This window comes from Terrapene carolina, unplaced genomic scaffold (assembly GCF_002925995.2).
Source record: "Terrapene carolina triunguis isolate 2854851 unplaced genomic scaffold, T_m_triunguis-2.0 Scaffold84, whole genome shotgun sequence".
Lineage (NCBI taxonomy): Eukaryota > Metazoa > Chordata > Testudines > Emydidae > Terrapene > Terrapene triunguis.
Window position 1 is genome coordinate 23214504 of NW_020664435.1, and position 26282 is coordinate 23240785.

The 26282-nt window shown below is 41.3% G+C and overlaps 1 protein-coding gene across 2 annotated transcripts in view; it reads left to right on the plus strand.

Moving 5' to 3' along the window:
- ETV1 (ETS variant 1) overlaps positions 1-26282 on the plus strand; it is a 76754-nt gene that overhangs the window by 20216 nt on the left and 30256 nt on the right. For both annotated transcript variants that reach the window (XM_024209042.2, XM_029910974.1), the window contains 3 exons: positions 16823-16952; positions 18549-18737; positions 23417-23664. In XM_024209042.2, coding sequence (XP_024064810.1) covers positions 16823-16952; positions 18549-18737; positions 23417-23664 — 567 coding nt within the window. The remainder of the gene's footprint in view (positions 1-16822; positions 16953-18548; positions 18738-23416; positions 23665-26282) is intronic.

The following is a 26282-nucleotide window of genomic DNA, read 5'->3' on the forward strand; positions in this document are numbered from 1 at the left end:
ATCTTCCAGTCCGGGAAATACACAAGCCATCCACACAGTGCAACTTCTAGGCCCCTGCCAGAGTCCTTCTGACAGTTACAATTATTTTGATGTCTAAAAGGACAGTCATTTGTGTATAGGATCAAACGTATAAAGTATCTGTTATGATCTTGTTTGTGTTAATGAATGTAAATAGAAAAGTGGCTGATTTGTTTTCCTATCTTTTTCACAAGCAAAGCAAAAATGCAAATTAAAGGGACTCTGTCAACCTATTTTGACACACACATTTATGCTCCTTAAAGTTAACTACTTCCCATACAGTCTCATTGGAGAACATATTTTGTACTGGAGAAGGGGCCCAAACTAAACCCCTAAATGTGAACGTCATTAACCTTTTGGGGTGTTTGAAACCCAGATCCAATTTTGGAACTCGGGCCCACCTCTACTACTGTGTTTGTTTCCATGGATAAAATAGATATATATTTAAAATGTATTTCATTTGTTCTTCCTTCTGTTTGCTGCATCAGCAACTTAAGACAAATGTCACAGTCCCCAGCAGTCAAATCTGAGTTTTTCATGGGGAAGTGGAGGAGGGAAAGGGAAAAGGAAAGAATGACTGTCCCAGATACATTAAGTATTGACAGCTTGAGGAGGCTGTGATGCACAATGCATCCACGTCCTCTAAGGACAACCCTTAAAGCCGATGAAATACACACAATGTCCCTGATGTCAAGGATCCGTGTCCCTTCATTTAAGATCTCTTTGCTTCACGTTATTGGGAAGTAGTCTTACTGGACTGATCAATCAAATGGCACTGGTATTTAACAAATGAACATATATTATGAAGGAAGTATAATTAAGTGGTGGTCAACCTCATCAGTCCTGAATACTTGTTTACTAACAGTCTACAGCTGTAGAAATAAAATGTGTCTTAAAACTTGTGGACAGAATACTGGAGTCTATTTAAAGGTATAGACTCTGAACTCGTAGTTTATATTTGGTGAATGGAAGCTTTGCCTGAGAAAGAATTGGGTCAATTTTTCCTAGCCCATCTCATGCTTTGTGTCTTTCGCACATCACCTCTTACCATTATCTGCTATTAGATTGACCTTGAATGAAGGTGAAGACAGGAGTAAATTAGAGCAGTGTCGAACATTTTCATTCTTGTGTATCAACCAGTTCTCTATGCTTAGGGCTATCCATGTTAGAAATGAGTGAACCATTAGCAACTTTATTTCTGGTCATCTTACTCCTTTTTGCTGTTTTTGAACTTATTCAGGAAATGTAGTTACTGGTAAGTTAATGTGGTGAAATATTTTGAGAGTAATAGCATTTACTGCCAAGTCATGGAGTCACTGAACAGGCAGGTTGCTTACTGGCTGGGTTTGTCTTATTTGATTTTAACTTTAAGCATTATGGGTCATGATCAAGGATTCTGGAAATGTGCATGTGCAAGAAACTTGCCAATTTTGCAAATTTTAGGGTCTTTATGCAAATGTTGCTGCTTTTCTACAGACTAACTTTTGGCTTAAAAATAAAATGTTTCTGACTTTTATCCCACTGTAAAGAAAATCTTCAGAATGGAAATTGATGTGATGTTTTCTTATTAATCCAGCCTTGAAGAACATTTCATCCAGCCAAACCACTAGCAGAAGCTAAGGTGTTAACTACCTCAGTAAGTTTCACAGCTGAAACTATTTGGGACTGTTAGATGTATGCAGTACATACCTGATGTGGTTGTGTGCATTGTGAGTTTGCATTGCAAAGGTTTAACATGCAGCTTAAGGAGCAACTGCATTCAGGCACATGTTGAAATATAAGTGTAAATTCAGACCTGAATCTCATTTACACTAAGCTCACTTTACACTATTCTGGCCTTGTAAAGGAGTCTTAAGTGACCTCCGTTAAATAAGAATTAGGCCTCTATTATTGTAGGTAGCCGCAAGTCTATTGACTTCAATGGGATCTCACTGCTCAGCACCTCTGAACATCAGTACACTTATTAAAATGTCTAATTTTAGGTATCTCTGAAAACTTGCATAATGGCTTCTTTCTTTAGCTGCTTATAGAATTATAGTAATAATCAGCTGGCGATAAGTTCTCCTGAGTCACTGCAGTGACCTACGTTTTGTCCAGTGGAGACTGAATAGATTGTTTTTGCAATAGCTAGACTTTTACAGTCTATCAGAACAGACTTGAATATAGAATGGACTAGAGACTTAGATTTGAGCTTCAGTCTTCCTTTTTACTATCTGGCGTTGTTTAAGCTGAGTTATTGCCTAAATGGTATTTTTGCTAATGTGTCATTTATAATGTGTCTACAATGTTTGCACATTTCCCCAAGTAAGGTCTCTAAATAGATCTCCCATTGATTTAAGGCTGAGACTGATTTCAGGGGAAAATCTACTTGACAACTTCCTAGTCTCCTGGAAGAGTGCACAGGCTTCAGATGTGCAACAATGCTATTATGGAGCAGTGCAAGGATTAATGATGACTTGATACATATGTTATGGTTCTGTACCATAGTGCTGTGGTGTTGGTTTTTTTGTTTTGTTTTGGAGGAAGTAAACTGTCATATAATCAATCCTAATACTGTATATAAACTTCCCACTAGGGTCCCCAATTTCTTGTAGGTGGGATCAGCAACCCTCCAGGATGTCAATAAAATGGTAGGCTAGTCTAACCACCAAAAGCCCGACACCGCCTTGCATGCACAGCTCACAGGAGGTTAGTCTCTCTGATATGTCTTCATGGCATAATTAGCTCAACTCTTCCCTCCATTCACATAGAAAAACCGAGGTGCTTTAAGCCCAGGTTAGCTTACCTGTCTGGGGGTTGGAGGTGGGGGTTAGAGCGTGAGCTCAACTTTATCTCGGGCTGGAACTCATACACATTGCAGTGAAGATGTAGGCAAAATCACTGGTCCGAATAGCCCTTCCCAGAGGTCTCCTGCAGTTGATACAAATGACTGTTACTCATCACAAAAAAACAAGGGATATGTCCCAGATACCTATGGGTGAGTGGCGACACAGTTATGAGAATGTAGCATTGCAGGAGAAAATGCTCATATCTGGGCGAGGCTAACCTTGGTGCCAATTGCTGGCTTAACTGTGTAGGGAAGACATACCCCTGAGTTCCTAGGTATGCAAAGGCAGCACACCGGACTGTATCTTACTTATCTGGTCAGCTCTGCTGGCCAGTGCAAAGGGGAGGGGCATCATGTGTTGTTGGAGTACAAAGAGAGCAGCCACTTTCTGCCTGGGCTTTACCTGGGTGTAGCTTATCCTTAGAGAGTAATAGTTAAACACTCGAAGTCAGCAAACAAAATTTACACTGCTGTGTTGCATTCAGGCCTCAGTGATTTGGCAAATTTTGAAAAAAAGATGCATACCAAGTTCAGGGATTCTTGTTCTCTTTCTTGGAACTACAGTATATGATTGAGCAAGGTTAACAGGGTTGGAATCTGATTAATTACTTTTATGTTTGCTTATAAAACTTGATGTGCATTCTGTGCATAGGGTTGCCAGCTTTTTAATTTCTGAAAACTGGACGCCACAGCAGGAGAGCTGGAACCTCCTCCTTTTCCCGAGGCCCCATCCGTGCTCTGCCTCTTCTCTCTGAGGCCCCACCCCTGTCACTCACTGCTCTTCCCCCTCCCTCTTCCTCCTCGCTCAGTACTGTCTACCTCCCTCCCCCCTACCAGCTGGGCTCCCTTTGCTCCAGGAGCCTGCCTGCCCACAAAATGCAGGTAGGAGGCAGCCCCAGCTGAGTAGGGGCTGGCGTGAGTTGATGACCCAGCGCCTCCTCCCTTGGCCCCCCCACCTGTGGTAACTGGACTTTTGGTGTCTGGTCAGTACATAAGACCAGACACTGTATAGGTCCCCTTTCCATCAAACTTTCTGGTTGAAAACTGGACACCTGGCAACCCTATGTGTGCTGTTTGTAGAATGTAGAGCTAAGCTATAGCATGTTTTGTTGACGCATATTTTATTTTCTCTTGCTATTAAAAAGGCACGGTCAATTTAAAAATAATACTTTGAAAATGTACTTACTCTTGTTATTTTTAATACTTCTCTACAACTGAAAGAGGCTAAAATAAGACTGTTTTCAGTTTGTTTACTTTGTGCATGGGACAGCACTTTGTGTAGTCAATGTTATTGTTTATAGGTTTCTCTATGGCATTTCCCTTCATAGTGTCTAAGCACCTGACAGATATGAATGTGTTTATCCTCACAACTTCATTGTGAGGTATGGAAATATCGTTATTTCGATTTTACAGGTGAGGGAACTAACATACAATGATTAAGATTTCTCAAGTTGGGCTACCAAAACAGAGGTACCCAAAATCAGAGACCATCTTTTGAAAATGTAGGCCCAAGTGTCTTGCTCAGGTTCACACAAAAACCAGGAACTGAATCTAGTTTCCTGACTCCCAGTCCACTTCCTTACACACAAGATTAGCCTCCCTCTCCTGTTTGCTCTGTTCTTTATGTGGATTTGTCACTAAGCTACTGGGAAGTGAGAAAACATTTCTTTAAAAAACTAGAAAAATGTGAGTGGAAACTCCCCAGAATTGTAAAAAGCAACAGAGGGTCCTGTGGCACCTTTAAGACTAACAGAAGTATTCAGACTTGCATCTGAAGAAGTGAGGTTCTTACCCACGAAAGCTTACGCTCCCAATACTTCTGTTAGTCTTAAAGGTGCCACAGGACCCTCTGTTGCTTTTTACAGATTCAGACTAACACGGCTACCCCTCTGATACTTGTCCCCAGAATTGGCAGACCTGAGTAGGTTCTGCTGTATGTCCTGCTAACTACTGTTTGTTCTTTTTCTTTTGAGGGTGGGGAGGAAGGGAAGTTTCTCTTTACAATAATAATTTTTATAGGTTTTGCGTTTAAGTGATCTATTCATTAAATGATGTGCTAAAAAGAAAAATATAGGCAAAATTCTGGTTAGTTCAGGAGCTCAAGTGAAAGTCTCAACCAAGTTTCCCAAAGTTTCCTTCAGACACCAGTTGTCCCTAGAAAAAAATAATAAGTTGCCAAGTTTGCCCCTAAAGCTCTTCTGGAAGAATTCTATAGCACTAAATACAGAAATGACAAACCTACTTACTGAAAACTGCAGCAGGGATATTATCTATCTACTCATGTGAAACAGGCAAGCAAAGGCCTATCTTCTCCCACTTTACGAATGGGCTTAGGCTGGAGATAGGCATCTAGATGCCTACAGTGAGGCAGCGGTAGGCATTCTCAGAGACAGAAACATAGGTGCCTAGGTAACTCTTACCCTGAACACTTAGGCAGCAGGTGAGTTTAGGGGCTACAGGGTTTGGCAGGAGTTTTGTGGACCTGAATGGAGTAAACCTGGCCAAGTGCCTTTTTGGAGTGGGGCCAGAGCGCTCTCAACCATGCTTGTAGCTGTTTCCATTGTTTCACACTGACTCAACAGACATTCTAGGCTTCCAGGTGAGAATTCTGGACTCTTTATTGTATAGATGTACTTATGGCTCCCATCATCATAATATCTGAGTGCCTACTACATTCTCTAGCTTAGTGTGAATGGCTGGGTACATATCTTGTTCTCAGCAGAGTACACAGGCCCTGATTTAGTGCCCAAATGCCAATAAATGGCTTTATTGATAACTCACAAACAGGAACACAAGAGCTTAAACTTCCTCCTCAAACTTGGCTGTTTCGAAGGTTTTCCTCCAGGACATTCTTTTCATTTCCTAAGTCCCAAAGAGACACTCCCATTCCCTGTCTGGATTCAGTTAACCCACATAATAGCATGACTGTCAGAGGTAATTATGCTAAATCTTAATGTATGATTTTGGAACCTGGGTCTAGTGTGATGCAAAAGAAGAGTCTTTTGCATTTCTATACAGTTTTGGGGGCTGCCATCCTGGTACCATTGAATTAATCATTCTAAAGAATAATTCCATTATCTGTTAAATTCCATAGGTCTTTAGAGTAATTTATGTAGAACCCAATTGGTTTCATCCCAGTTAAGATAGGACTTTTCCATAAGGGGATCCATCAGTGGAGCGCCTATTTATACAAAGGCCTGAATTTGGCGCTAATTGCTTCATACTCTATCCCTTCCTTCCCATCAGCAGTCTGAAAAATTTCCTGCATTAGCCCCATAGTTATCTAGCAGTCTGGCATTTAGCAACAAGTTAACTTTTTCCAAAGATGTTTGCTTTGGAGTAATTATTGTACTGAATTCAGGGCATCTGCCACTAGTACCAGCGCTCTCCCCTCCATCGCTTGTAATTGCGAGTCTCATAAACTCAGACAGGTAAATGTCTCGAATGAAACATGAAGGGGGAACATAAATCAGTGTAAAATACTGCCTGTGACAGCATTTCTGCAAGATTGCTGCGTTCAGAGACTAGCAAACTGTGTCAACAGCTGTAACGCATACCGAATAAAATATCTCAATGCGTTTCTGGACTACTGGTTGAAACTTTATGGGGGTGGGAGGATAGGGGTATGTGAACTAACTGAAACCACGTGCCAAATTAATAATTTCCTTTTTTTACAGTGTTGACAGAATCTTCCCTAAATAATGTGGATTTTCAGTCTATTTGTAGCTAAAACAATTTAGACCAAATGACTAATAGTGTCCTAACAAGGTGTTTACTGGCAGGCCATTGAAAAGTTTGCTTTGTAATTGCTTAGTCTTTGTTATTTTAGAAACAGGTTAACTTTCATTGGCATTTACTGAAAGCTTCCCCCATGCCCCAGCCAGCTGGCTTCCCCTTTGGGCAAGCTTACCTAGTTTTGATATTTAGAAAATATTTGCAACTTTGATTGTCTACTGGTGGGTTGTTGTTTTTTTTTTTTGAACAAGAAGCTATGTGGCTAATAATATCTGGATTGATCTCAGTTGTGCCTTCAGTAGAATTACATCATCAGAACATTGCAGGTGTACTCCTCTAATTCTGAATGTAGCATTTTGAACTATAGTGACTGCATGGTCATGCAAATAAGGGCTTGTCTACACTAGAAAGATTACAACTAGTCTATTAATGTTTCAATTTAAAAAAAATCTATTAAGTGATGCTAATGTAAGCTCTAGTGTGGACAAAATTATTCTGATGTAACTGCTTTATACCAGTATAGCTTATGCCAGAAACTGATATAACAGCATCCACAGGAGGAGGGTTTTGCTGGTTTAACTATACCAGTATAGTTAAGCCAGCAAAACTTTCCAAGTATCCCCTTCACATCCATGCTTTAGAAGCAACACAGTAACTAATGAATCAGTTATATTATTCCCATGAATAGATAAATGCAGAGAAGATCCTATTTGCTAAAAGGATTCAGGAGGGCTGTTTTCAGCAGCCTGATAGGCAGGGAAATTGGTGAATAAGAACTTGTCTACACGGGGACCAGCACAACTATAGCAGCAGCATAATTATACCATTATAGCAATGTCAATATAACTCCCCATGTAGAGACTCTCTCTATTCTGGAATAAAATTGACTTTATTCCAGTATAACAGGTTTGCTTTAATTGTACTGGAATAAAGTCAGTTTTATTCCGGAATAGAGTGTTCATATGGGGAGTTCCACCAGCATTGCTATAGCAATATAATTATACTGCCGTTATAGCTGTGCCAGTCAATTTCCTCATGTAGATAAGCCGTAGTATATACCAGCTCTATGGAAGGTAATGTGACATTTCTTTTCAGTACATAAGGTGGTGATGAGCCATAACGTTCAACAAAGCATCCAGCACAACTGTGGTGCCCAGCTCCACTGAACCCCACTCTGTTCTTTAGCCACTGCACAGCAAACCTCTTTTTAGTCTTGAACCTGTGTTACTCAAAGGCTATTTGTTCATGACAGTTCATGCTGAAACATTTGGAATAACTGTGGTGGAAATTTAGAACTATAATGTCCTAGAGGTGAAAGGTCAGTGTAATTAATTAGCTAATTTAAATAAGTGCTTACTGATACCTTTCTTAGTCATTAATCTCCTGTTTCTTTGCAATTCTTTTTTTTAAATGTCACCCGTGCAGCTAGAGAAAATGATTCTAATGTGGCAATGTTTGCTAATGTAAACTCCTCCAGTAATACAGATTTTAGTGAGGGCCATAAGCATTCAGTATTTTCATAGGTATCAGAACTGGAGGAAATTACCTTTCTATTTTTTCTCCTCTCCTAAGTCTTTCAGTGGAACAGAAATTAACTTACAATGCAATTTTATCTTGATCTGCTACTCTGTTATAAATCTAGGTGAGATTTATAGTCAACATTTTTTCTCCTGTCATACCTTGTCATGGTGAGAGCAATTAGGGTAGAGATGGAAGAGAGACGCCCATGTATTCTGACATTTTTTTTTGTCCAAAGAGGACTTTAATGACTGCTTTAGTCTGCTTCATGCTGTGTTATGTAGCATTTATGCAATGCAGTGTTTAAAACGTTTTTGCGTATTCCACTGGACCATGAATCAATGTGCATTACACTATGTGTTATAGGCAGGGAGACAGAATAGTCATGTGCTTTGTCATATAGACTGAATTTTTAAATGTTACTAAAGTGCATTTGTGATTTGCATAAAGGTGGCAGCTCACTTCAAAGCTGGTTATTTTCCTTTTGTTTGATGAGGTTCTCTAATAGCTCCATCTTGCCCACATATTCCCTTATTGCCAGTTGGCTCTGAAATCTGGTGCTTGGGCTCATCATACAGAATTAGCTTCCAAAAATGACGTCCCATGCTGTTTCTATCCACTGGACTGGTGAGGGCTGGAGGGATTGGATTTGAAGCCAAAGCAAAACTGAATCAGATGCTATAATATCTAATATGTATGCCAAGCAATTCCCAGTTCTTGAAGGTCCCATTTCTGGGACAGATCATTGAGAAGGGGGTAGTAGGTCAACTCCAATGACATTGGATATCCTCAAGTTCCCTTCCAGTTAATCTTAAAACTGGATAACTGCATAGAAATAGAGCTAATCATGGTGGCCAGTAACCACCCTAGGGGAATGGACAGAGGCCATATGTCCTGAGTACTGTTGCTTTACTTTTTTCAGTGGCTTTTGCTGCTGCTGCTTTGCAGATACAGCCACAGGGTGGAAAGAATTACCTTATGGAGTTCTACAAATTTACTTAAGTACCATCAACAAAGTAGCTTTAGAAAACTCCTTTCCTAAACTGTGGAGTTCCACACGGCTCAGTCCTTCATCTCTTCTGTTCAATTTTTATATGAAGCTGCTGGGATAGCTCATGAGATTATGCTGATGTAACTCATCAGTATGTTAGATAGCCAGTCTGTGACTATGTTCTCCTGTTATCTGGTAGAGATTGGGACCTAAATGAAGTCCAGTTGACTGGAGCTCAGATGAGATCAGATAGAGATGATTCTGATGGGCAGGCACTTTGAGAACCTGGTGAAATATATATTTAGCTTATCTGCTCAACCATTTTCAGAGCAATCCACAATCTTGGGACCTGGCTCATCTCTGTCTTTTCCTCTGCTTTCTCCAGTTGTATCAGTGGTCAGAAACACCTTTTTTCATCTCTATCTTTCCAAGAGATTGCACCCAGTCCTCTCAGATGAAGATCTTGCCTCTGTCATCTACACCTTTTAGACTAGACTAACTGTAAACCCTTTCAGCTAGTGCAGAGTGGGATAAGAGCATACCACAAGTAGGATCTGCTGTCTGCACTCTATCCCCGTCAGCTACTGGGCCACTATCTACAAAAGGTCTAGTGGCCTAGACCAAAGTTATCCAAAAAGATCTCTATCTCTGACTTGCCATGTGACCTTCACCCATCCAGAATGCTGGCACTTACAGTTCTGAGGGTGAAGCTCATATCTTCACAGATACTAAAGGAATATTTATAAAGATTGGCATTCCTACCTAGAATGCTATCCAATGAGTTTTCAGTTTTGTGTTCTGTTGTACTTGATACAGGACTATGAATACTGAATTTACCGGCTGTGCATTTAAACAGTAAGTAGCTGTTGGAGCATCATAGTGTTACAGTCCTCATGAGAACCCAGTATTTGTTTTTAATGTCTGCCAGTAAGAGCCATTGTAGAACATCTTATCAGCGGAGAAGTAACCAACATTTTGCCTTTTTTTGAATGCACCATTATGTAATTAGTATACTTAAATCTTTTTGGCTCAAAAAAGTCTACCCGTTGTGACAGAATTAGTCCCTACTTAGAATAATCAGGTGAGTGCTCCTCCCCCCCCCCAATAGGAGGTGAGGGAAATCACAAAAAACACAAAGTAGGGTCCCTACCCTTAAATTTATTTCAGGTTGCATTTTGATACCAGTTTAGAAATGTTATCGCCTGTTTTGTCACAGGCATAATTCACATCTTTCTTCAGGCACTGTAAACAAGAGAAATGGTTTAATGGCTCCATAAAAGCCATTCTGTGCTGATAGCTGAGATTAGACCCTTTAGTAATGGATTCTTGTGTGTTGGGGGAGGGGAAGGGCTTGGCAGAGGTAAATGTACTGGAAAAGAATCCTTGAGAGGCTCTGCTGTATCTGAAGTGCTTGCTACTTTTCTCTTTGTGTATGGGAAGATGAATTTAAAGAGTCTGTGACACTGTTGGCTTTATCAGTACACAGGCCTTCCCCTTTGCTTCTGGCATTTGACTGACTACTAACTGAGGTCATCTCAATCAGTTTATCACCTGGAATTGAAGTGACCTTAACTTAAAGTGAATGGGTTTTCATCTTCTAGCTGGTGTGAAAAAACCCCGTGCCACGTATTTATACATGTGTATCATTGGTCCTAAAAGTGAATGAGATCACATACAAAATCTTATTGAAGGTATATTTACACTGGAGTTGGAAAGCATAATTTCTAGCTCAAAGAGACATACCCATGCGAGGCCTGATAGAGCTAACGTGAAAAATAGAAGCGTAGCTGCAGTGATGCTAGCAGCGGGACAGGCGGATTGCCCCAAGAACATATCTGGGGCCTCAGACGGGATCATACTTGGAACAGTTAGCTTCTCCTGTTGCTCGCACTGCTGTGGCTACACTTCTACATTTAGTGTACGAGCTCGATCAGAGGTAGTATGGATGTGTTTCCTGGAGCTGGAAATTACACCGTCCAGCTCCAAGTGTAGACATACACTTAGAGATGATTGTATGCCATAAAGGTGAGAAGCAACCCAAAAATGTGTTCAGATATGTCCGGAACGTGACTCATTGTGACTTCTCCATTACTATCTCTTTCTGGTAGTGCACAAAATCCTCTAACCTATACATATGGGTATAGCATTACTAAATGACTGGAAGTTCTCTAAAGCATGCGAGTTTGCAGGTGTCAGTGATTTGATCCTGACACCATTTTACACCAGCTAGTACATGCATGTCTCCATACATATGCTGATAATAAAGAGATAACCTTTGGTCTATAGAGTGAAAGTGAACACTTAGAAACTAAGCTGAAAGCAAAGACCACTACACTTACCCGCTTTATGTGGGTTTTTTTCAACACACAACTTTTCTGAAAAGCGTACTTATTTTGTCCTTGGGATCGCAGCAGGAGTCTCAGCTCTGCAAACTGAAAATTAGCTTTGCATTCAAAGGTGAAAGACTTGCAGCCAGTTTCATACTTTTTTCCCAAGTATTCTCAAGTATTCAACTCACGATTGACTTGAATCAATGGTTTCATGTAGTATAGAAATAATTAAGGGCTTGTCTATATGGAGTGGACAGTAAACTGGGTTATAAACCTACAGTGCACTAGCCTGCCATGCACTAACTGGCCACGTGGACCTTGCTACTGTACAATACAGAACCTTTCAAGCATGGTAGCAGGGTCCACACTCCAGCTTAATGTGCACTGTCTGTGTAGCCAGTGCTTGCTATCTGACACAGGTCCTTCCTAGGGCTTTCCCAAAAAAAGATAACCTATTGCACCAAATTGGCCCAAATGAGTTACAGTTTGACCATGTGCAGAGAAACTTACTGCCCTATTTATCGCAGGCAGCAGGGCACTAAAGATACAGGTCTGTCGCATCTTACGCGCATTTAACATGCTCAATTTCAGCTTTACGCGGTCGGCAAAAAAAAAAAAGAGAAAGAAATAATGATTTTAATACTGTACTTGTAGTGCGGGCGATTCCGCCCGCCATTCAACTCAATGTAATTTTGACTATATGCGGTTTTCGCTTTACACCCTGACCACGGAACGTAACCCCAGCGTAAGATGAGACAGACCTGTACCAACATATAAGTCTTAGTCAAAGCAAGGTGATTTCTAATCACTTACAGACCCTTTTAATAAAATTGCTCTCCACTGGGTCCTAACACGAAGACTTCACTCGGGACAAGCCCCATTGACTTGAATGGCGAGTCTACATGTGTAAGGTAGTCGTGATCAGGGTGTTGATTGGTAACAATAGTCAAAGGAAGACAACACTTCAGACCTAGTGGCAACGGCCTGTAGTGTGTATGTGTGCGTATATATGTGCATGCCATTTATGAGTTTATAGCACAGTGGAGTTGTTTGCTTTATTACCTTTTCCTCACCAAAAAACACTTTTTAACATACACACACTCCACCCCAATGATACATTATAGAATGCAAATATAAAGAGAATACAAATTAGCACATTACATATCAAAAATGTGCATCATTTTATAAGGCACGTAAAGGCACACCAGACTTACACAGTGATCCATTCACTGCTAAATGCAATGAGCCAGATAATGCTTGTCTTATGCAAGCAGTCATGGTAACTTCAAAGGGACCACCACTACTAACATGAGCAGTGCATTGAGCAGGATTAATCCGGACTAACCTTACTCACAAAGAATCCCGGCAACTCATCCAAGTAAAGTTTGTAGGATTGGGCCCTTGTTTTTTAAAGGGGCATTTTTATTATTATTTTTTTAGTTTGGAGGTGGCCATCTATCAGTAATTAAGTATTTGGGGGGAAATCCTGGCCCTATTGAAGTCACTGGCAAAATTTCCAGTTATTTCAATAGAGTCAGGATTTCTGGATTTCAGCTAGTGTGTTTGGGGGAGGAAAGGCCTTGGTTGTTTTAAATACCATTATTTTTTAACTTGGATGTATGGGTAGCTTGCTCTTTTCCAGTAAGAATACAGATATAAAAACAAGCAACCCCACTTTCCCCAAAAGTATTTCATGGTTTAAAAAAACTTAAATTCAGTGTTGCAAAACAACAAATAATATTAAAAAATAGTTACAAGAAAATGTTGCAACCTACAATGAACTGTAATGAATGTATGGGGGGGGGGGAGGTGGATGGCAGTGAAGGTAAATAGGTATTGGCATTTTGAATGCTTAAAATTTGTCTATTGGGGTAACTCAGTCCTCATCAGCCAGCCTCAAGGTGTGATTTGAAAGGTCAAGTAGCCATCAAAGAAAAAATGTAACAAGTATATTCTCAGACTCTCTTGTCCTCTCCTTCCCCTAAAAGTGCCCATTTAAGGAATGGTGGATAGAGTTTTGCATGACAAGGGGTGTGCCTGAGGAGGACTTTAAATTTTACGGCTATGTTATCTGTCCTGGCCATAGTTAAGATATGGATCTAATATAAAATCGCTTTGGACTGAACTGCTTTCCCTAAATGAAATGAAGGAGTTAACCTGTTTCATTTGATACACTTCACCCTCGCTCATAACTTGGAAGAAGGTGGGGTAAACTTTAATTAAAACTATAGCACAGATGTCTTCTAGCTCTCTGCCCTGGACCTAGCTAGGACTGTACAGTAAGCAAAATAAAATGTACCTCTCAGCCGAGGCAGCAGGCTGGAGCCGTATTCAGTGAAAGTAATTTAATTAGTGTTGATCATGACTCCAGATGATGGTGATTTGATAAGGAATAATTTAGTACTTAACAGCCTTTTACGTGCACCAACTCCATGTGGGAAGGTAAAGCAAATTGCACAAAATGAATGTGCTGCTTTCACTTGTGCCTGTGCCAGTGAGCTGGAAAACTGCCTGTTAGCAGACGTTCAGGCTCTCAGCACTGTGATGAAATACCCAACCAGTTCTGCATGCAGGGCTGCGGTGTGGGAGTCTCTGTACTCCCGTTATTTAAAAATAAATAAGGGAAGTCATTTTTCATAACAGATTAACTCTGAGGAAGCAGTAAAGTCAAAAAGAGAAAATAGAGCAGCATGTGGCCTTTGTGTGAATATGCAATTGTTGGCTTTTAAAATAAAAAACCTGTTGCATTCATAGGTTAACTCGCAATAGATTCAAATCAAAACAATTCACAGACTTAAGGTAAGAGTCAGAGATACTGGGCATGTCAGAGGTGGAACACAGTCTCCGTGGCCAGGACACACAGGATATGTCTACATTGCAATTAGACACCTGTGGCTGGTCCGTGCCAGCTGACTCAGGCTTGCAGAATAGATGTTTGGGCAAACTGGGCCACAGCCTGAGCTCTGGGCCCCTCCCAGCTTGCAGGGTCCTAGAGCCTGGGCTCCAGCAAAAGCCCGAACATCTATACCACAGTTAAACTGCCCCACAGCCCAAGTCCCGTGAGCCACAGTCAGCTGGCATGGTTTAGCCAGGGGTTTTAATTGCAGTATAATTTGCACCCTATCCTTAACTTGGGTTAGCTAACACGGGTTAAAATAGTGGTAAAGACACAGCAACTCAGCTTTTAACTTGGGTTAGCAGCTAGAGTTATATAGGGAAGCCTGGGGTTGAACTCAAGCTGCTAACTTGAGTTAAAAGCCAAGTTGCTGTGTCTTCCCTGCTATTTTAACCCGAATTAGCTAACATGGGCTAGCTAACCCGAGTTGCGAACACCTTTTTTTGTGGTGGAGACATACGTGGAGTCTGGACCTACATGCTGACTCCTATTGGGTGGATAGGTGGGTGTAGGAGTTAGCACGCAGATGAAGACCTGATCCTGCTCTCACATGGGTGTGAATTCAGATGTAATTCTGTTGAAGTGAATGGAATTACACCAATTTCTTCCTGTGTAAATAACTGAGAGAACAGTCAAGCCTTAAGAGGGGGAGAAAGTTGTATTTAAAGAAATATTGAGTTTCTTCTTACTATTTTTTTAATTTAAGACAGATTTACCCAAACTCTGTGATAGAGTGGAGAGAATTGGCAACTAATCAGGAGCTCTAGGGCCACAACTAATTTGCATATACGTTTACAGAAAGGACTAGATCTTGCTCATTGTAATCATACATGGAGTTGCATTTCTTCCAACTCATTACCTGATTAGTGAGAGCTAGATTTGGCCCCAGATCCTTTGATTAAAGGTAAATGTACACAACTGTTGTACTTGCATCATAGAAATTGTGGCTGAAGTACACCAGCAATAAAATCCTGTAGCATATCAGCATTGTTCTACCCTTCAGTGAGAGGAAAAGCCTGACCATGGACCACATTTTGACCTCTGATTGAAATTTTGGCGCCCTTAATTCAGACTTTCCCTTGGTTTTCCTCTAGTGCACGTTCACTTTTAAGAAGACTGCACGATCTGTTGCAATATATATTACCTTAGGAAAATGTATATGAGTGTGCACATGCTCAACTCCCTCCGCCCCCTCCCCCCCCCACACACATTTTGAAGGTAGCACATGTTGTCAAACTGTCACTTTTAATATTACATGCAAGTGAAGGAAAGATGTGAAGCCTAAGGGTACATAATAATGCTCTGATGCTGCACTGAGATTCGCTAACGTGGAGCCCTGCATGTGTGTGGAGTCCCACAGAAGTCACTAAAACTCCCCAGAGGTACAGGGTTGTAGAAGGATCCCAGTGTAATACAGGTGTCGAAAGCTGATATTTCAACAGGATGTTCTGGTGATATCATCGACCACAAGAGTTAAGATGAAAGGTTTTAGGCATGCTAACAGAGTCCAGAGATGGAATTGTAGCCTCATTGTGTATTGGACTGTATTTTAAAAAAATTATGTATTTTTAAATTGTCTTTTAGGACTGCTCTTCTCTAACATTTTTATGCTCCCATGCCCCTATTCTTTTCCCCCTTAGTGGATTAGCAAAAGGGGTTGAGGTAATCCCAAGGTGTTCCTGTAGATGCAGATTAGCATCTTTTACCTTTGTTTTGGCAAAGGTGGACCTTGAACTACAGAAAAGGTTGAGGTTAGCTAGCTAGCCCTAACCTGACTTTGACCTCTTTGCCCAACCTAGATAAACCCGGTGCTTCTCATTCATAGCCCATTTCTGTCCCATTCCTTCCTCTTCCTTCCCATTGTCTTCAGCTGAGCGAGGATTTCAGCTGATAAATCTTTTAGTGAAATACATAAGGCTTTTATTGTGTACTTTTCTGACATTACTTTGTTATTATAACATCAACTGTTAAGCCTGTAATCTGCTAATTTCATAAATTTTATTACAAATTTTCATGTATTTTGTGAGACCAAAAAAATTAGTGGTGCTGTATTTGAGGCTCATATATGAGCAATCAATTATGCAGTAATAGGTGTGTTACTCTTTAAAGTGAACTACTGTGCCTTTACAGCTGAAAGCTACCACGCTAATATTACTTAGAAGCATTTTGTGCCTGGGAAGTATTTTGCCTCTGACAACATTTACAGTAGCTAAGCCAAATATAAGTGGGCTGTTATTTTCCTGCTAGTGAGATGGGAGCCTGGCCATCATTCTATTAAACAATAAAAGTGCTAATAGCCAATGCAAAGGATCTCTGGTGTCTATTTCTCAATTTGACACCCAAAGAAATGCCTGAAATGTTCATTTCTTAAACTGTGTCTATTATTACAGTGGTTTAATTAATTGTGTTTCATTAGCAGCATCTAACTTGCTTGATAATGCACACTGTTTAATACCATGCTTGGTTTCTAACTCCATGTTTTTGTTGTTGTTTTTTCTTCTTTCCAGTGGCTTTTCATGGTCTCCCAGTGAAAATCAAGAAAGAACCCCATAGTCCATGTTCGGAACTTGGCTCTGCTTGTAGTCAAGAACAGCCATTCAAGTTCAGTTATGGGGAAAAGTGCCTGTACAATGTCAGGTAAAATAGCCAGGATTACTTTTATAGTAGCTTCAGTGAGGACTGCAGATTTAAATGAGGACCGATTAAAGAGAAATAAAACCAAAATAGAGATCTTATAAAAGTTACCTCTTCAGCAGATAACAGACTCATGAGATAATGCATTTAGCTGAACACTGATGGAACTGTTTACAGTCCTATCAAGCACTTAATCATTTCAAAGCAATAATTTTCATTGAAATACTCATGGCTGCACTCCTCCACTAGATATAGCCACAGTTTAAAAAATGCGGGAGGGAGTCTTATTTACTGCGAGCTGTGTTGAAAGTACTTTTAAAATGCATTATGCACTTTAGGCTGAGAGAGAGCTCCTGGTAACCGGCGAGAGATTGGCAGGTCTGAGCAACACATTAGGTATTTGACGAGTTTTGCAGATGATATACGTGTGCATTCATGGACAATTACAGTATAAAAATAGTATTTTATTAGGCGTTGCAGATACTTTTATTTTTTCAGAAGGAAGTAGTCTCCCTCTGATAATCCGTATAGATAGGAAATGTTTTAATTATTTTAGGAGATAAAAAATGTAGTTTAATATCATTGCATTCTTTATGGATGTTATTTTGGTTCACATTTCTGTCTTCCTTTTCTCCTCAAATGTTAGCAGTTGCTGGGTGTCTTATTGATGTTTTAGTCTATTTGGGAATCTTCAACCCAGTCAGCACAGAATTTTTGTTCACATAAGTACACTACCATTATAGGTATCAGCAAAACCACCTACATCTACCTCTTCATGTGACAGACAGGTCACCCCTGTTGCAAACGTGATGAAACTCAGTCACAGAGGAATGATCTTGGGGATTTCTGCTTTACTTACCACGGTGACCCGTGTCACCTATTAGGTGCCCTTTTAGACCCCTTATTGTTTTAGCCCCCACAGATGCTGAAACTTTGAGCACGCAAGTAATTCCACTGACTTCAGCGGGACTACCCATGGTCTTGATTCAGGAAAACACTTAAGCATGTGCTTAACTCTAAGCACCTCCGTTAGTCCTTTCTTGAATAGGAGTGGACTTACGTATGTGCTTTAGTGTTTTCCAGAATCAGGAAACGTGAATAATGTTAAGCACACGCATAAGTGTTTGCAGGATCAGTGTTTCAGTTTTGAGAGAGGAAAAAGTCCATCAGTGGAGGCCGCTGACATCTGCGTGTGGGTAGATAAACTAACAGAGCTGTATTTTTCTGGGTCAGATTCCTTTTCTCTGGTTGCATTCTTCATTGTCGCACTCTGAGGTCTCTGCAGACCACTGGAAAGCAGGGCAGGCTCTTTCTAGTCTGGTCCAGCTGCCTGTGCTTTGAAACTTTCTTTATGCTTGTCTCCAGTTAGTATCTCTCTGTAACACCAAATCCTTTTTAAAAAGGCAAAGAGGCAAAGAACATGACCACCATGTGTAACTGCTGACTAATTTTTCTCTGTACTTTTCCATGTACAGAAAAGAGAACTCCACCAGGTGCCCTCAGAATAAAAGGAAGATGAATAGGATAATGTTTCTGTGGTACTTCATTTTATTTGCAGAGAAATTAACTTTTCACCTTTCCCCCCCACTCTGCTGTTAGTGCCTATGACCAGAAGACACAAGTTGGAATGAGGCCCTCTAACCCACCAACGCCATCCAGCACTCCAGTGTCACCACTGCACCATGCATCCCCAAACTCAGCTCAGACTCCTAAATCCGACCGGGCTTTCCCTACTCACCTCCCTCCATCCCAGTCCATTCAAGAGAACAGCTTCCCTATGGATCACAGGTAAAAAAAACAGAAAACCAATATCCTAATGACCACAATAAAAGGCATTGGGTTGGTCCCTTGGCATTGATAGTTAAGGCTGTGGGCTGATTCTGCTACCCTTCCTCGGGTTGAGTAGTACTTGACTCGGTAGCTCTTCCCGTTGAAATCAGTGGGACCAAGATACTAGTCAGTAATGGCTAAAGGTGGCAGAAGCATCCTCAGTAATTGCATTTCTATAACTCCCTTACAGGGGACTGTCAGCCTGAGATTTCAGCAGCGGAAGCTCAGAGTGGAAACTACAGTGTATCAGGGGCCTGTTTCTGCCACCTTTACTTAGCATGAGTGGTACCGTACTCCTCAAGTAATTTCATCGAAGCCAATAGAACTACCTGAGGAGTGAGGTACTACCTGGCATGAACCAGGGTCTCAGAATCTGGCCCCTTGCTAACAAATAAGTATATAAGATTGTCTAATATACATCTATTCAGATATGTGGATATCTTCTGGAGTTGCTATTACAGAGTGTAGTGTCACTTTGCATACTCTTCCCTGAAAGGGTGAGTAGTATTTTTTGAGAGTTTTTTGAAATACAACAGCTTATAAAAAGGAAATTATGCTGCCAAAATAAACCATGTTCAAACAATATTAGACTGAGTAAAACCCACAAAAGCTAAAAAAAATCCAGAATTAAAGCTGAAACTGTGCCCTTAAGTCACCCTGTTCTGTTTTGCTATTTTAGAGGTCTCCCGATAATGGATGGTCTTTCTTAGCTCACTCCCCTGTGCCTAAGTTTTGCAACACATATGCTCAGGATGGAAGTTTCTTATTTTTGCAATTGTCACTTTACCTGCTTGTATGCGAGTATCAGTAAGATTTTAACCTTATTATTTGAACATGGTTTTGTTTGTTAAATAGTGTGTATACCCATAAATACACACATGTTCAGAGTGACACACTAGCGCTTCAGAAATATAAAAAAAACCCCAACCCATGTTCAAATAAAATTAAGATCTTACTCCATAGAGCATATGGGTCAGATTCACCCCTGCTATGCCAGGAGATGCAGTTTGTAAGCTCCTGCACCAGCAAGCACTGCTATTTGCAGGGGTCCCTCGCCTCATTTCCAGGGAGGGCTGGTGGCATTTCCATTCTTGCTGCCTATTTTGGGTTCTGCTGGGGCAACTTTAAGTTCTGTCTGAGACTATATGAGCCCCACTGGCAGGAGATGGAATAAGGAGGCAATGAATCAACACATTCAGTTGCCTTAACCAGGGTCCTGCCCCATCCTTCTTGGGCTGCTTGGAACTGTGCAGGCCCTCAACAGAGGGCAGATTGTGGTTTTGATTGCAGGACATTGGACAAGTGTATTTCTGTAAGTACACCAAACTCGGAGGGCTGAGCAGGTTTGGCTGAAATTCTCTAAACGTTAAATTGCTCTCTATTCAGAGAGCAAGATGGACTATTTCAGATTAACAGGCTTTTGTTTGGGAGCAACTGAAAAGGAAGGTTATAGCGGAAGCTGCATTTCAGCCTTAACATATACATTTGGAGAGGCTCACATATACCTTTTCTGCAGTGTGTATAGTTTCTCATGACACTCAGCTTTATAATAGGTTTGTCACATGATGTCTTAATTGTATTACCATATGATTTGATGCACACCCTCCTAAGGACATTTTGCATTATGCTTCCCTTCAGTGAAGAAATAACTAGTGCACAACCTTTTAGCAAAGCCCCAAGTAATAAACTCAAAGAGTAAGGCTAATGTTTTGTGGTTAAAAATTTCACTCTTCTTTATTTCCAAAGAATGGTACATTTTGCTGTGGAAGGTAATTTTCCTTTCTGTTTTTAATCCTGAATTTGTTTCATGTTCTGCTCCCACCATTCCTCACTTCCCTTACTGAACTCAGTGATGTGTATGCAGATCTTGTAAATAGTTTTGTGAGGAGCATATGGAAAGGTCTGGATTGCAGGATGATCTATTGCATTCTGCACAGGTCTGGTAGGAGAGAGGCAGGCTTCCTTTATTAGTGTATTCAAAAAATACTGTCGTTTAAAAAAAAAATCAGTTCTATGGTTGAATATGATTGTATGTATCTATATAAAATGGGTGTACATTTCTCTGGACCACAGAGTCTGTGGCTTAGGATAACAGCAGCCTCAAGAACATGCAGCTTCATACAAGGCATGAGTGTATGGGGGACAAATGGTCCTAACAAGTACCAAAAGGAATCAAATTCACTTGTATAAACAAATGGCTTGATTCCATACAAAGCTTCCAGTACAACAAGTATTATTAACTTCCTTTGAGGCTTTGCAAGTGAGCCTGTTTCTTATTTTAACTTCAAGTTGCAATTTTCTGATTCACTCCTTGACAGTTCTTAATGATAATTTCTGTTTCTTTTTTTGGCTAATGAAAAAAGGAAGAGAGGGGAAATGAATGCAGTGCCAGCCAGCCTAACTATTTCATAATACGTTTGAGTTTCTAAGTTTATTTTGTGCAGGTGTAGGTGGAATTGCAAAACCTAATGTTACAGTGTACCACTGCAGAGTGGAATATTCTTAATGTTTTTAGACTAATTAAAGTTCAGTCTCCATTGCTACCTTATTCTTCAGTTGTTTCTACGCATGACAGTAAATATTTGGGTTCATGGCAGTGTTTTGATGAAAGTTTAATAGATTTAATTTGCGTTTGAAATGTATACTGCATAAGATTTATATTAAAGAATTTATTGACCTAACGATCAAATCCTACTCTCCTTCTCCAGCCAATTTTCTCAACGCGAGCATCTGATTTTACTTGCATGAACCGAGTTAGTTCAGTCCCAAAGTAAAAGAAACTGAAAAATCATTGGTTCCTGGTCGTATATATTTTGACAGAGGGAAACTTCCATCTCTCTCTTGAAGACGGTTGTGTTAAATAACTTCTTGTCTTACTCTTTTAGGGTGTGTTCACAGTTAGGTGTGGGTGTGATTCTCAGCTCAGGAAGACAATTGTGTGTTCACTGTGATCAAGCTAGTGTGCTAACAATAGTGTGGCCACAACAGTGTGAGCAGCAGTAGGGGCTAGCTACGCCATGTACATACCTAGGGTGTTTGATGGGCAGGGACTTGGGGCAGCTAGTCCCTCCCCAGCTTGTGCTGCTGTGACTACATTTTATTTTTAGCGCTCTAACTCAGTCAGAGCAGTGGTGAATATGTCTCCTTGAGCTGGAAATCACACCCCCATTTCCAAGTGTAGACATACCTTTGGTTGAGGGATGGCAGGACAAACAAACAGTTTACTTCAAAAATATCCCAGTTGCTGTTCTGTGGATCAGCACAGAGGCAATAGGTCCCATCTCCACCACGGTTGTTCAAAACCAAGCCACCTGGGGCTGGCTGATCTCTTCCCTTTATGGGAGGGTGGGGAAGCCGCGTGAAAATGTATAATTCACCGGGGAAGCATGCCACTGAACCTCTTTCCTCATAGCTCTAAACCTGCAGAAGCCCAATTGCTCAAATTCAGCACACATAGTTGGGGCTCTGAGGTTTTGTGGGGGGAAACATGCCAGAGCCGGGGGAGGGGGGAGCATGGAACATGCTCCTTTCCATTCTGGTGCATTACATGGAGCACTAACTCCCCTCCACAGCTTCCACACAAGATTGTGTACAAATGGTTGGGGGAGCAGTGAACTCTTATGAGACCCTTATTTCCATGGCAGCAGTATGAGTAGGAAGGCCATCCTTGGGGCTGTGTTCTTTTTTTTAGTCTCCTTGTAGATCTGTTGGGTCTGTGGGATTTTCAAGGTGCACGCCTCCTTTTTCCAGAGGGGTGAAAAGTCCTCCCCACTGAGACAGGAATGTGACACCAAGTCTGAAAGGCGAAGCTCCCATGGTTTTATCACCATGAGGAGACAATTGAGGCTTTTTAACTTTGTGGAATGATGCCCAGATCTTACCATTGACATCTTTATTTGTTTGGAGATGGCATCTGTAAGCAAACAGATACAGCCCTCTGTTCTTCCATAAACACACAGACCTGATTCACTAAGGTGCCTTTATGCCACGCTTGCAGCATACAGGGGCCACCCCCATGAGAGTGTCTTCTGTGCAGGCCTGCCCCATGTGGAGAGCTGGTGTAAGGCACAATCCTGCTCACTGCCCCTGTTGAAATAGCAGAGGAAGTGTGTGTCTTTTTAGACTGTAAACCTTCTGGGACAGGGATTGTGTGTAGTCTTTTCATACAGTGCCCAGCACAATGGAGCTCAGATCCTGACTGGGACATTTGGGAAGTACCATAATATAAATATTTACTACTAATAAAATAATAGGGCTCTTCTCTGCTTCCCATGTCCCATAGGGGGCCTTGGGAATTAGAGTGTATCTGAGAGCTGCTCTAATTTATGCTGAAAATAGGCAGGACCATAAACAGCCCCAGCGTATGGGAAATGTAAAGGCAGTTGAAAGCCATCTTTCTCCCTCTGAATTCCTGTCCCATTTTTAGGGACAGAGTAACTGAGAATTGGGCCCAGAAAATGTGGACTCTTTTTTAATTTATTTTTCTTAATTCCATCTTTTGCTGATTAAGGATAAAAGAGAGCAGTTTAAAAATTATACCTGGTTTTGGTTTGTTTTTTATATACCATCTTGGTTCTTGAGTTACCAAGTAACTCTGCCATTGTACTTTTGAGTGACTTTTCTCACTTGTGTCATAGATTTCGCCGCCAGCTCTCCGAACCTTGCAATTCTTTCCCGCCTTTGCCTGCAATGTCAAGGGAAGGACGCCCAATATACCAACGCCAGATGTCTGAGCCAAACATCCCTTTCCCGCCTCAAGGTTTTAAGCAGGAGTACCATGATCCAGTCTATGAACACAACGCCATGGTTGGCAATGCAGCCAGTCAAAATTTCCCCCCTCCTCTGATGATTAAACAGGAACCTAGAGATTTTGCATATGATTCAGGTAGGTAAGACTTTTTTCTTTAGTTCTGTGGGATAAAATAATAAAGCCTAACCAGGGTTAGGCCAACTGGTCTTTATTCTCAGTGATGTGTAGATGCATCTGAATGCAGACTTTCTTTCTGAAGGCTTTTAAACCCCTTTCGTTCATTTAGGCTTGGCAAAGCAGCCTCTTTAGATAATAATGCTGGTAAAGCAATGTGGGGAACCTTGCACTGCAATTGTCTTCTCATGTTTGGTCTGTAGAGGACTTCAGTTTATAGAGCTATCTAGAAATTAAATATGAAAGACAGAGAGGAGAAACTGATGTGTTTATACTTAGATTGGCTACTTCTGATGGGTTTTGTTTGTGATATGCTATAGGTAATGACACTTTCAAAAATGGCCTCTAAATTTGTGCTCACAATTTTATGAGTACATTCATTTATGTCTGTCAAAAATAGGGGCCTGATTCTCCTGCTGCTTATGCTCTGTTATATCAGGAGTAACTCCATTGAAGTCCAATGGGGTTTACACTGCTGTAAAACCAGTGAGGGATACGAATTAGGCAAATCAGTGCTGATTTGTGTGTTTTCTGGAAGCAAATAACCTGTGGATGCCAGTTTGCTGATGTAGAAGATAAATTGTTATTAATCATGTGTATTCCAGTAGTGCCTAGGGATCAACCACAAATGGGGCCCCATTGTGCCAGGCACGGGATAGAGTAGCAAACAGTCCCTGTCCCATTGAAATCAGTGGTTCCCAAACTTTTTCTGTCACGCCTCCCCCTTACCTGTAATGGAACCTGTCTGTGCCCACCCTGAGAGCTGCGGTCAGGAGCTGTGGCCTGGAGCTGAACCACAGCCCGGGCCAGGGTTGGGAGCTGGGGTCAGGAGCGGGGCCATGGCCAGGAGTGGAGCTGAGGCTGCTGTTGGGAGCGGAGTCGCAGGCGGGGCCAGAATGGAATGAAACTGGGGGCAGAGCGGGGCTGGGTGGTGCTCCCTTCCCACCCCTCTGTAGGGCTGGCCTGGGCCCTGATGCGCCCCCTCCCCCAAGGGAGTGCACCCCACAGTTTGGGAACCACTGGTCTAAAATTTAGACAAGACTGACACTGCGTGGGGGAAGGGGCAGAAAACACAAGCAAAGTGAATAATGTGCAGACATCATGTCAGCGCCAGGATTATTTTGGTTTTTGAGGGGTGGGTGGGGATGGGGTCTATTTAGGAAGGGATTAGCTGACCTGAAAGACAAGAGAAGGGACTGGTGAGGAGGACAGAGCAGGTACAAAGAGGAGATGGGGAGGAAGGTTTGAGGGACAGGTGTGGAGAAACTGTGAGATGAGGCAGCTGGGGGCTAGAGCAAACAGTCTACTACCACAAGGTAGAGACGCTCCATTCAAAACTAGAAAATATTCTCAGTGTCCCTCCATCCCATTTAAGGTGCTTCTGCTGGCTCTGGTCTCTGACTGGTTCCTCCTTGCATTTTTCCCCAAAGACCACAGTGCTGTGAGGGCAGGCACCATGTGGGTCCCAGTGCATCCTGAAGTGGTAGTGGGGGGAGGGGTGTGTCTCCTGCACAGTTCTTCGTTGGGACACTCTGGGGAGTGGGGTGAAGGATGGCTCTGTCTGGGGCTCATATTACTTCCTTCTTCCCCCAGTGCATCCGTACTTGCTTAAACAGTTTCTACAGCTTCTCCTGCCAGCTTCAGTTTCTGTCCTAAAGGCCACATGGAGGCTGAGTTGAAGCCCCTTTGAAAGTTCAGTCCATAATAAATTATCTTGTATTTCCACTGCAAATGAGAACTAATTTTTAATGTCTTCTCCATGGATCCACTCAGCTGACTGACCTTTGTGAGCGTGTTTTCATAGGCAAATCATTATAGTGTGCTTGTTTTTAATTAGCTGATGTTAGAACACAAGAATTTACAATGTAGGGCTGTCTTCTCCTTTGTTGTGTGACAGATAGCAGATTAAGTGGAAAGAGAAGCTGAACGCCATCTAATCTTTTTTTTTTGGTTAATTTATTTTTGGGGGGCTCTTGGGGGTTCCTCTTGAAGCTGAAGTACAATGTAGAAATGGGCTTGAACTGCAAAGGATCAGATCCAGAGCTGAACTTTTCCATAATTGGGGGGTTGCTGAGATCCCTGGTTTTGGTTTTCATGTACCTCTGTTCTTCACAGAGCAGCACGAGAGAGACTATCAGCACAGTTAACATGGTCATGGATAATAGAGGACTTCACAAGTCCCTTACAATCTTCAAAAGCACTGTTATTCATCCTACTAAATTAAAGGGTTAAAGAAAGGCTCTTTTGTATGCATGCTTCATACTTGGCAAGGGAAAGGTATCTCCTTATTGCATACTGTTACTTTAAATCTGAGGCAGTGTTAATTTTCATTTCTGTTCCAAATTTTCTTTTTAGAGCTGAAAAGGGAAATTTAATCTGAAAGAAAGATGTGCAATCTTTTACCTCTCTCTTTTTTTCACTGCCAGTGACAGAAATGTTCCATTTTAGAGTAATGACATTCAAGCAAAGTTGTTGTTTCGTTTGTAGATGAATAATTAGAGTTTTTAAAAATGTAATAGCTGTGTAACCAGTGGTCATGAAAAATTAATCTCTTGGTATCAGAAAGTATTTTTATTGGC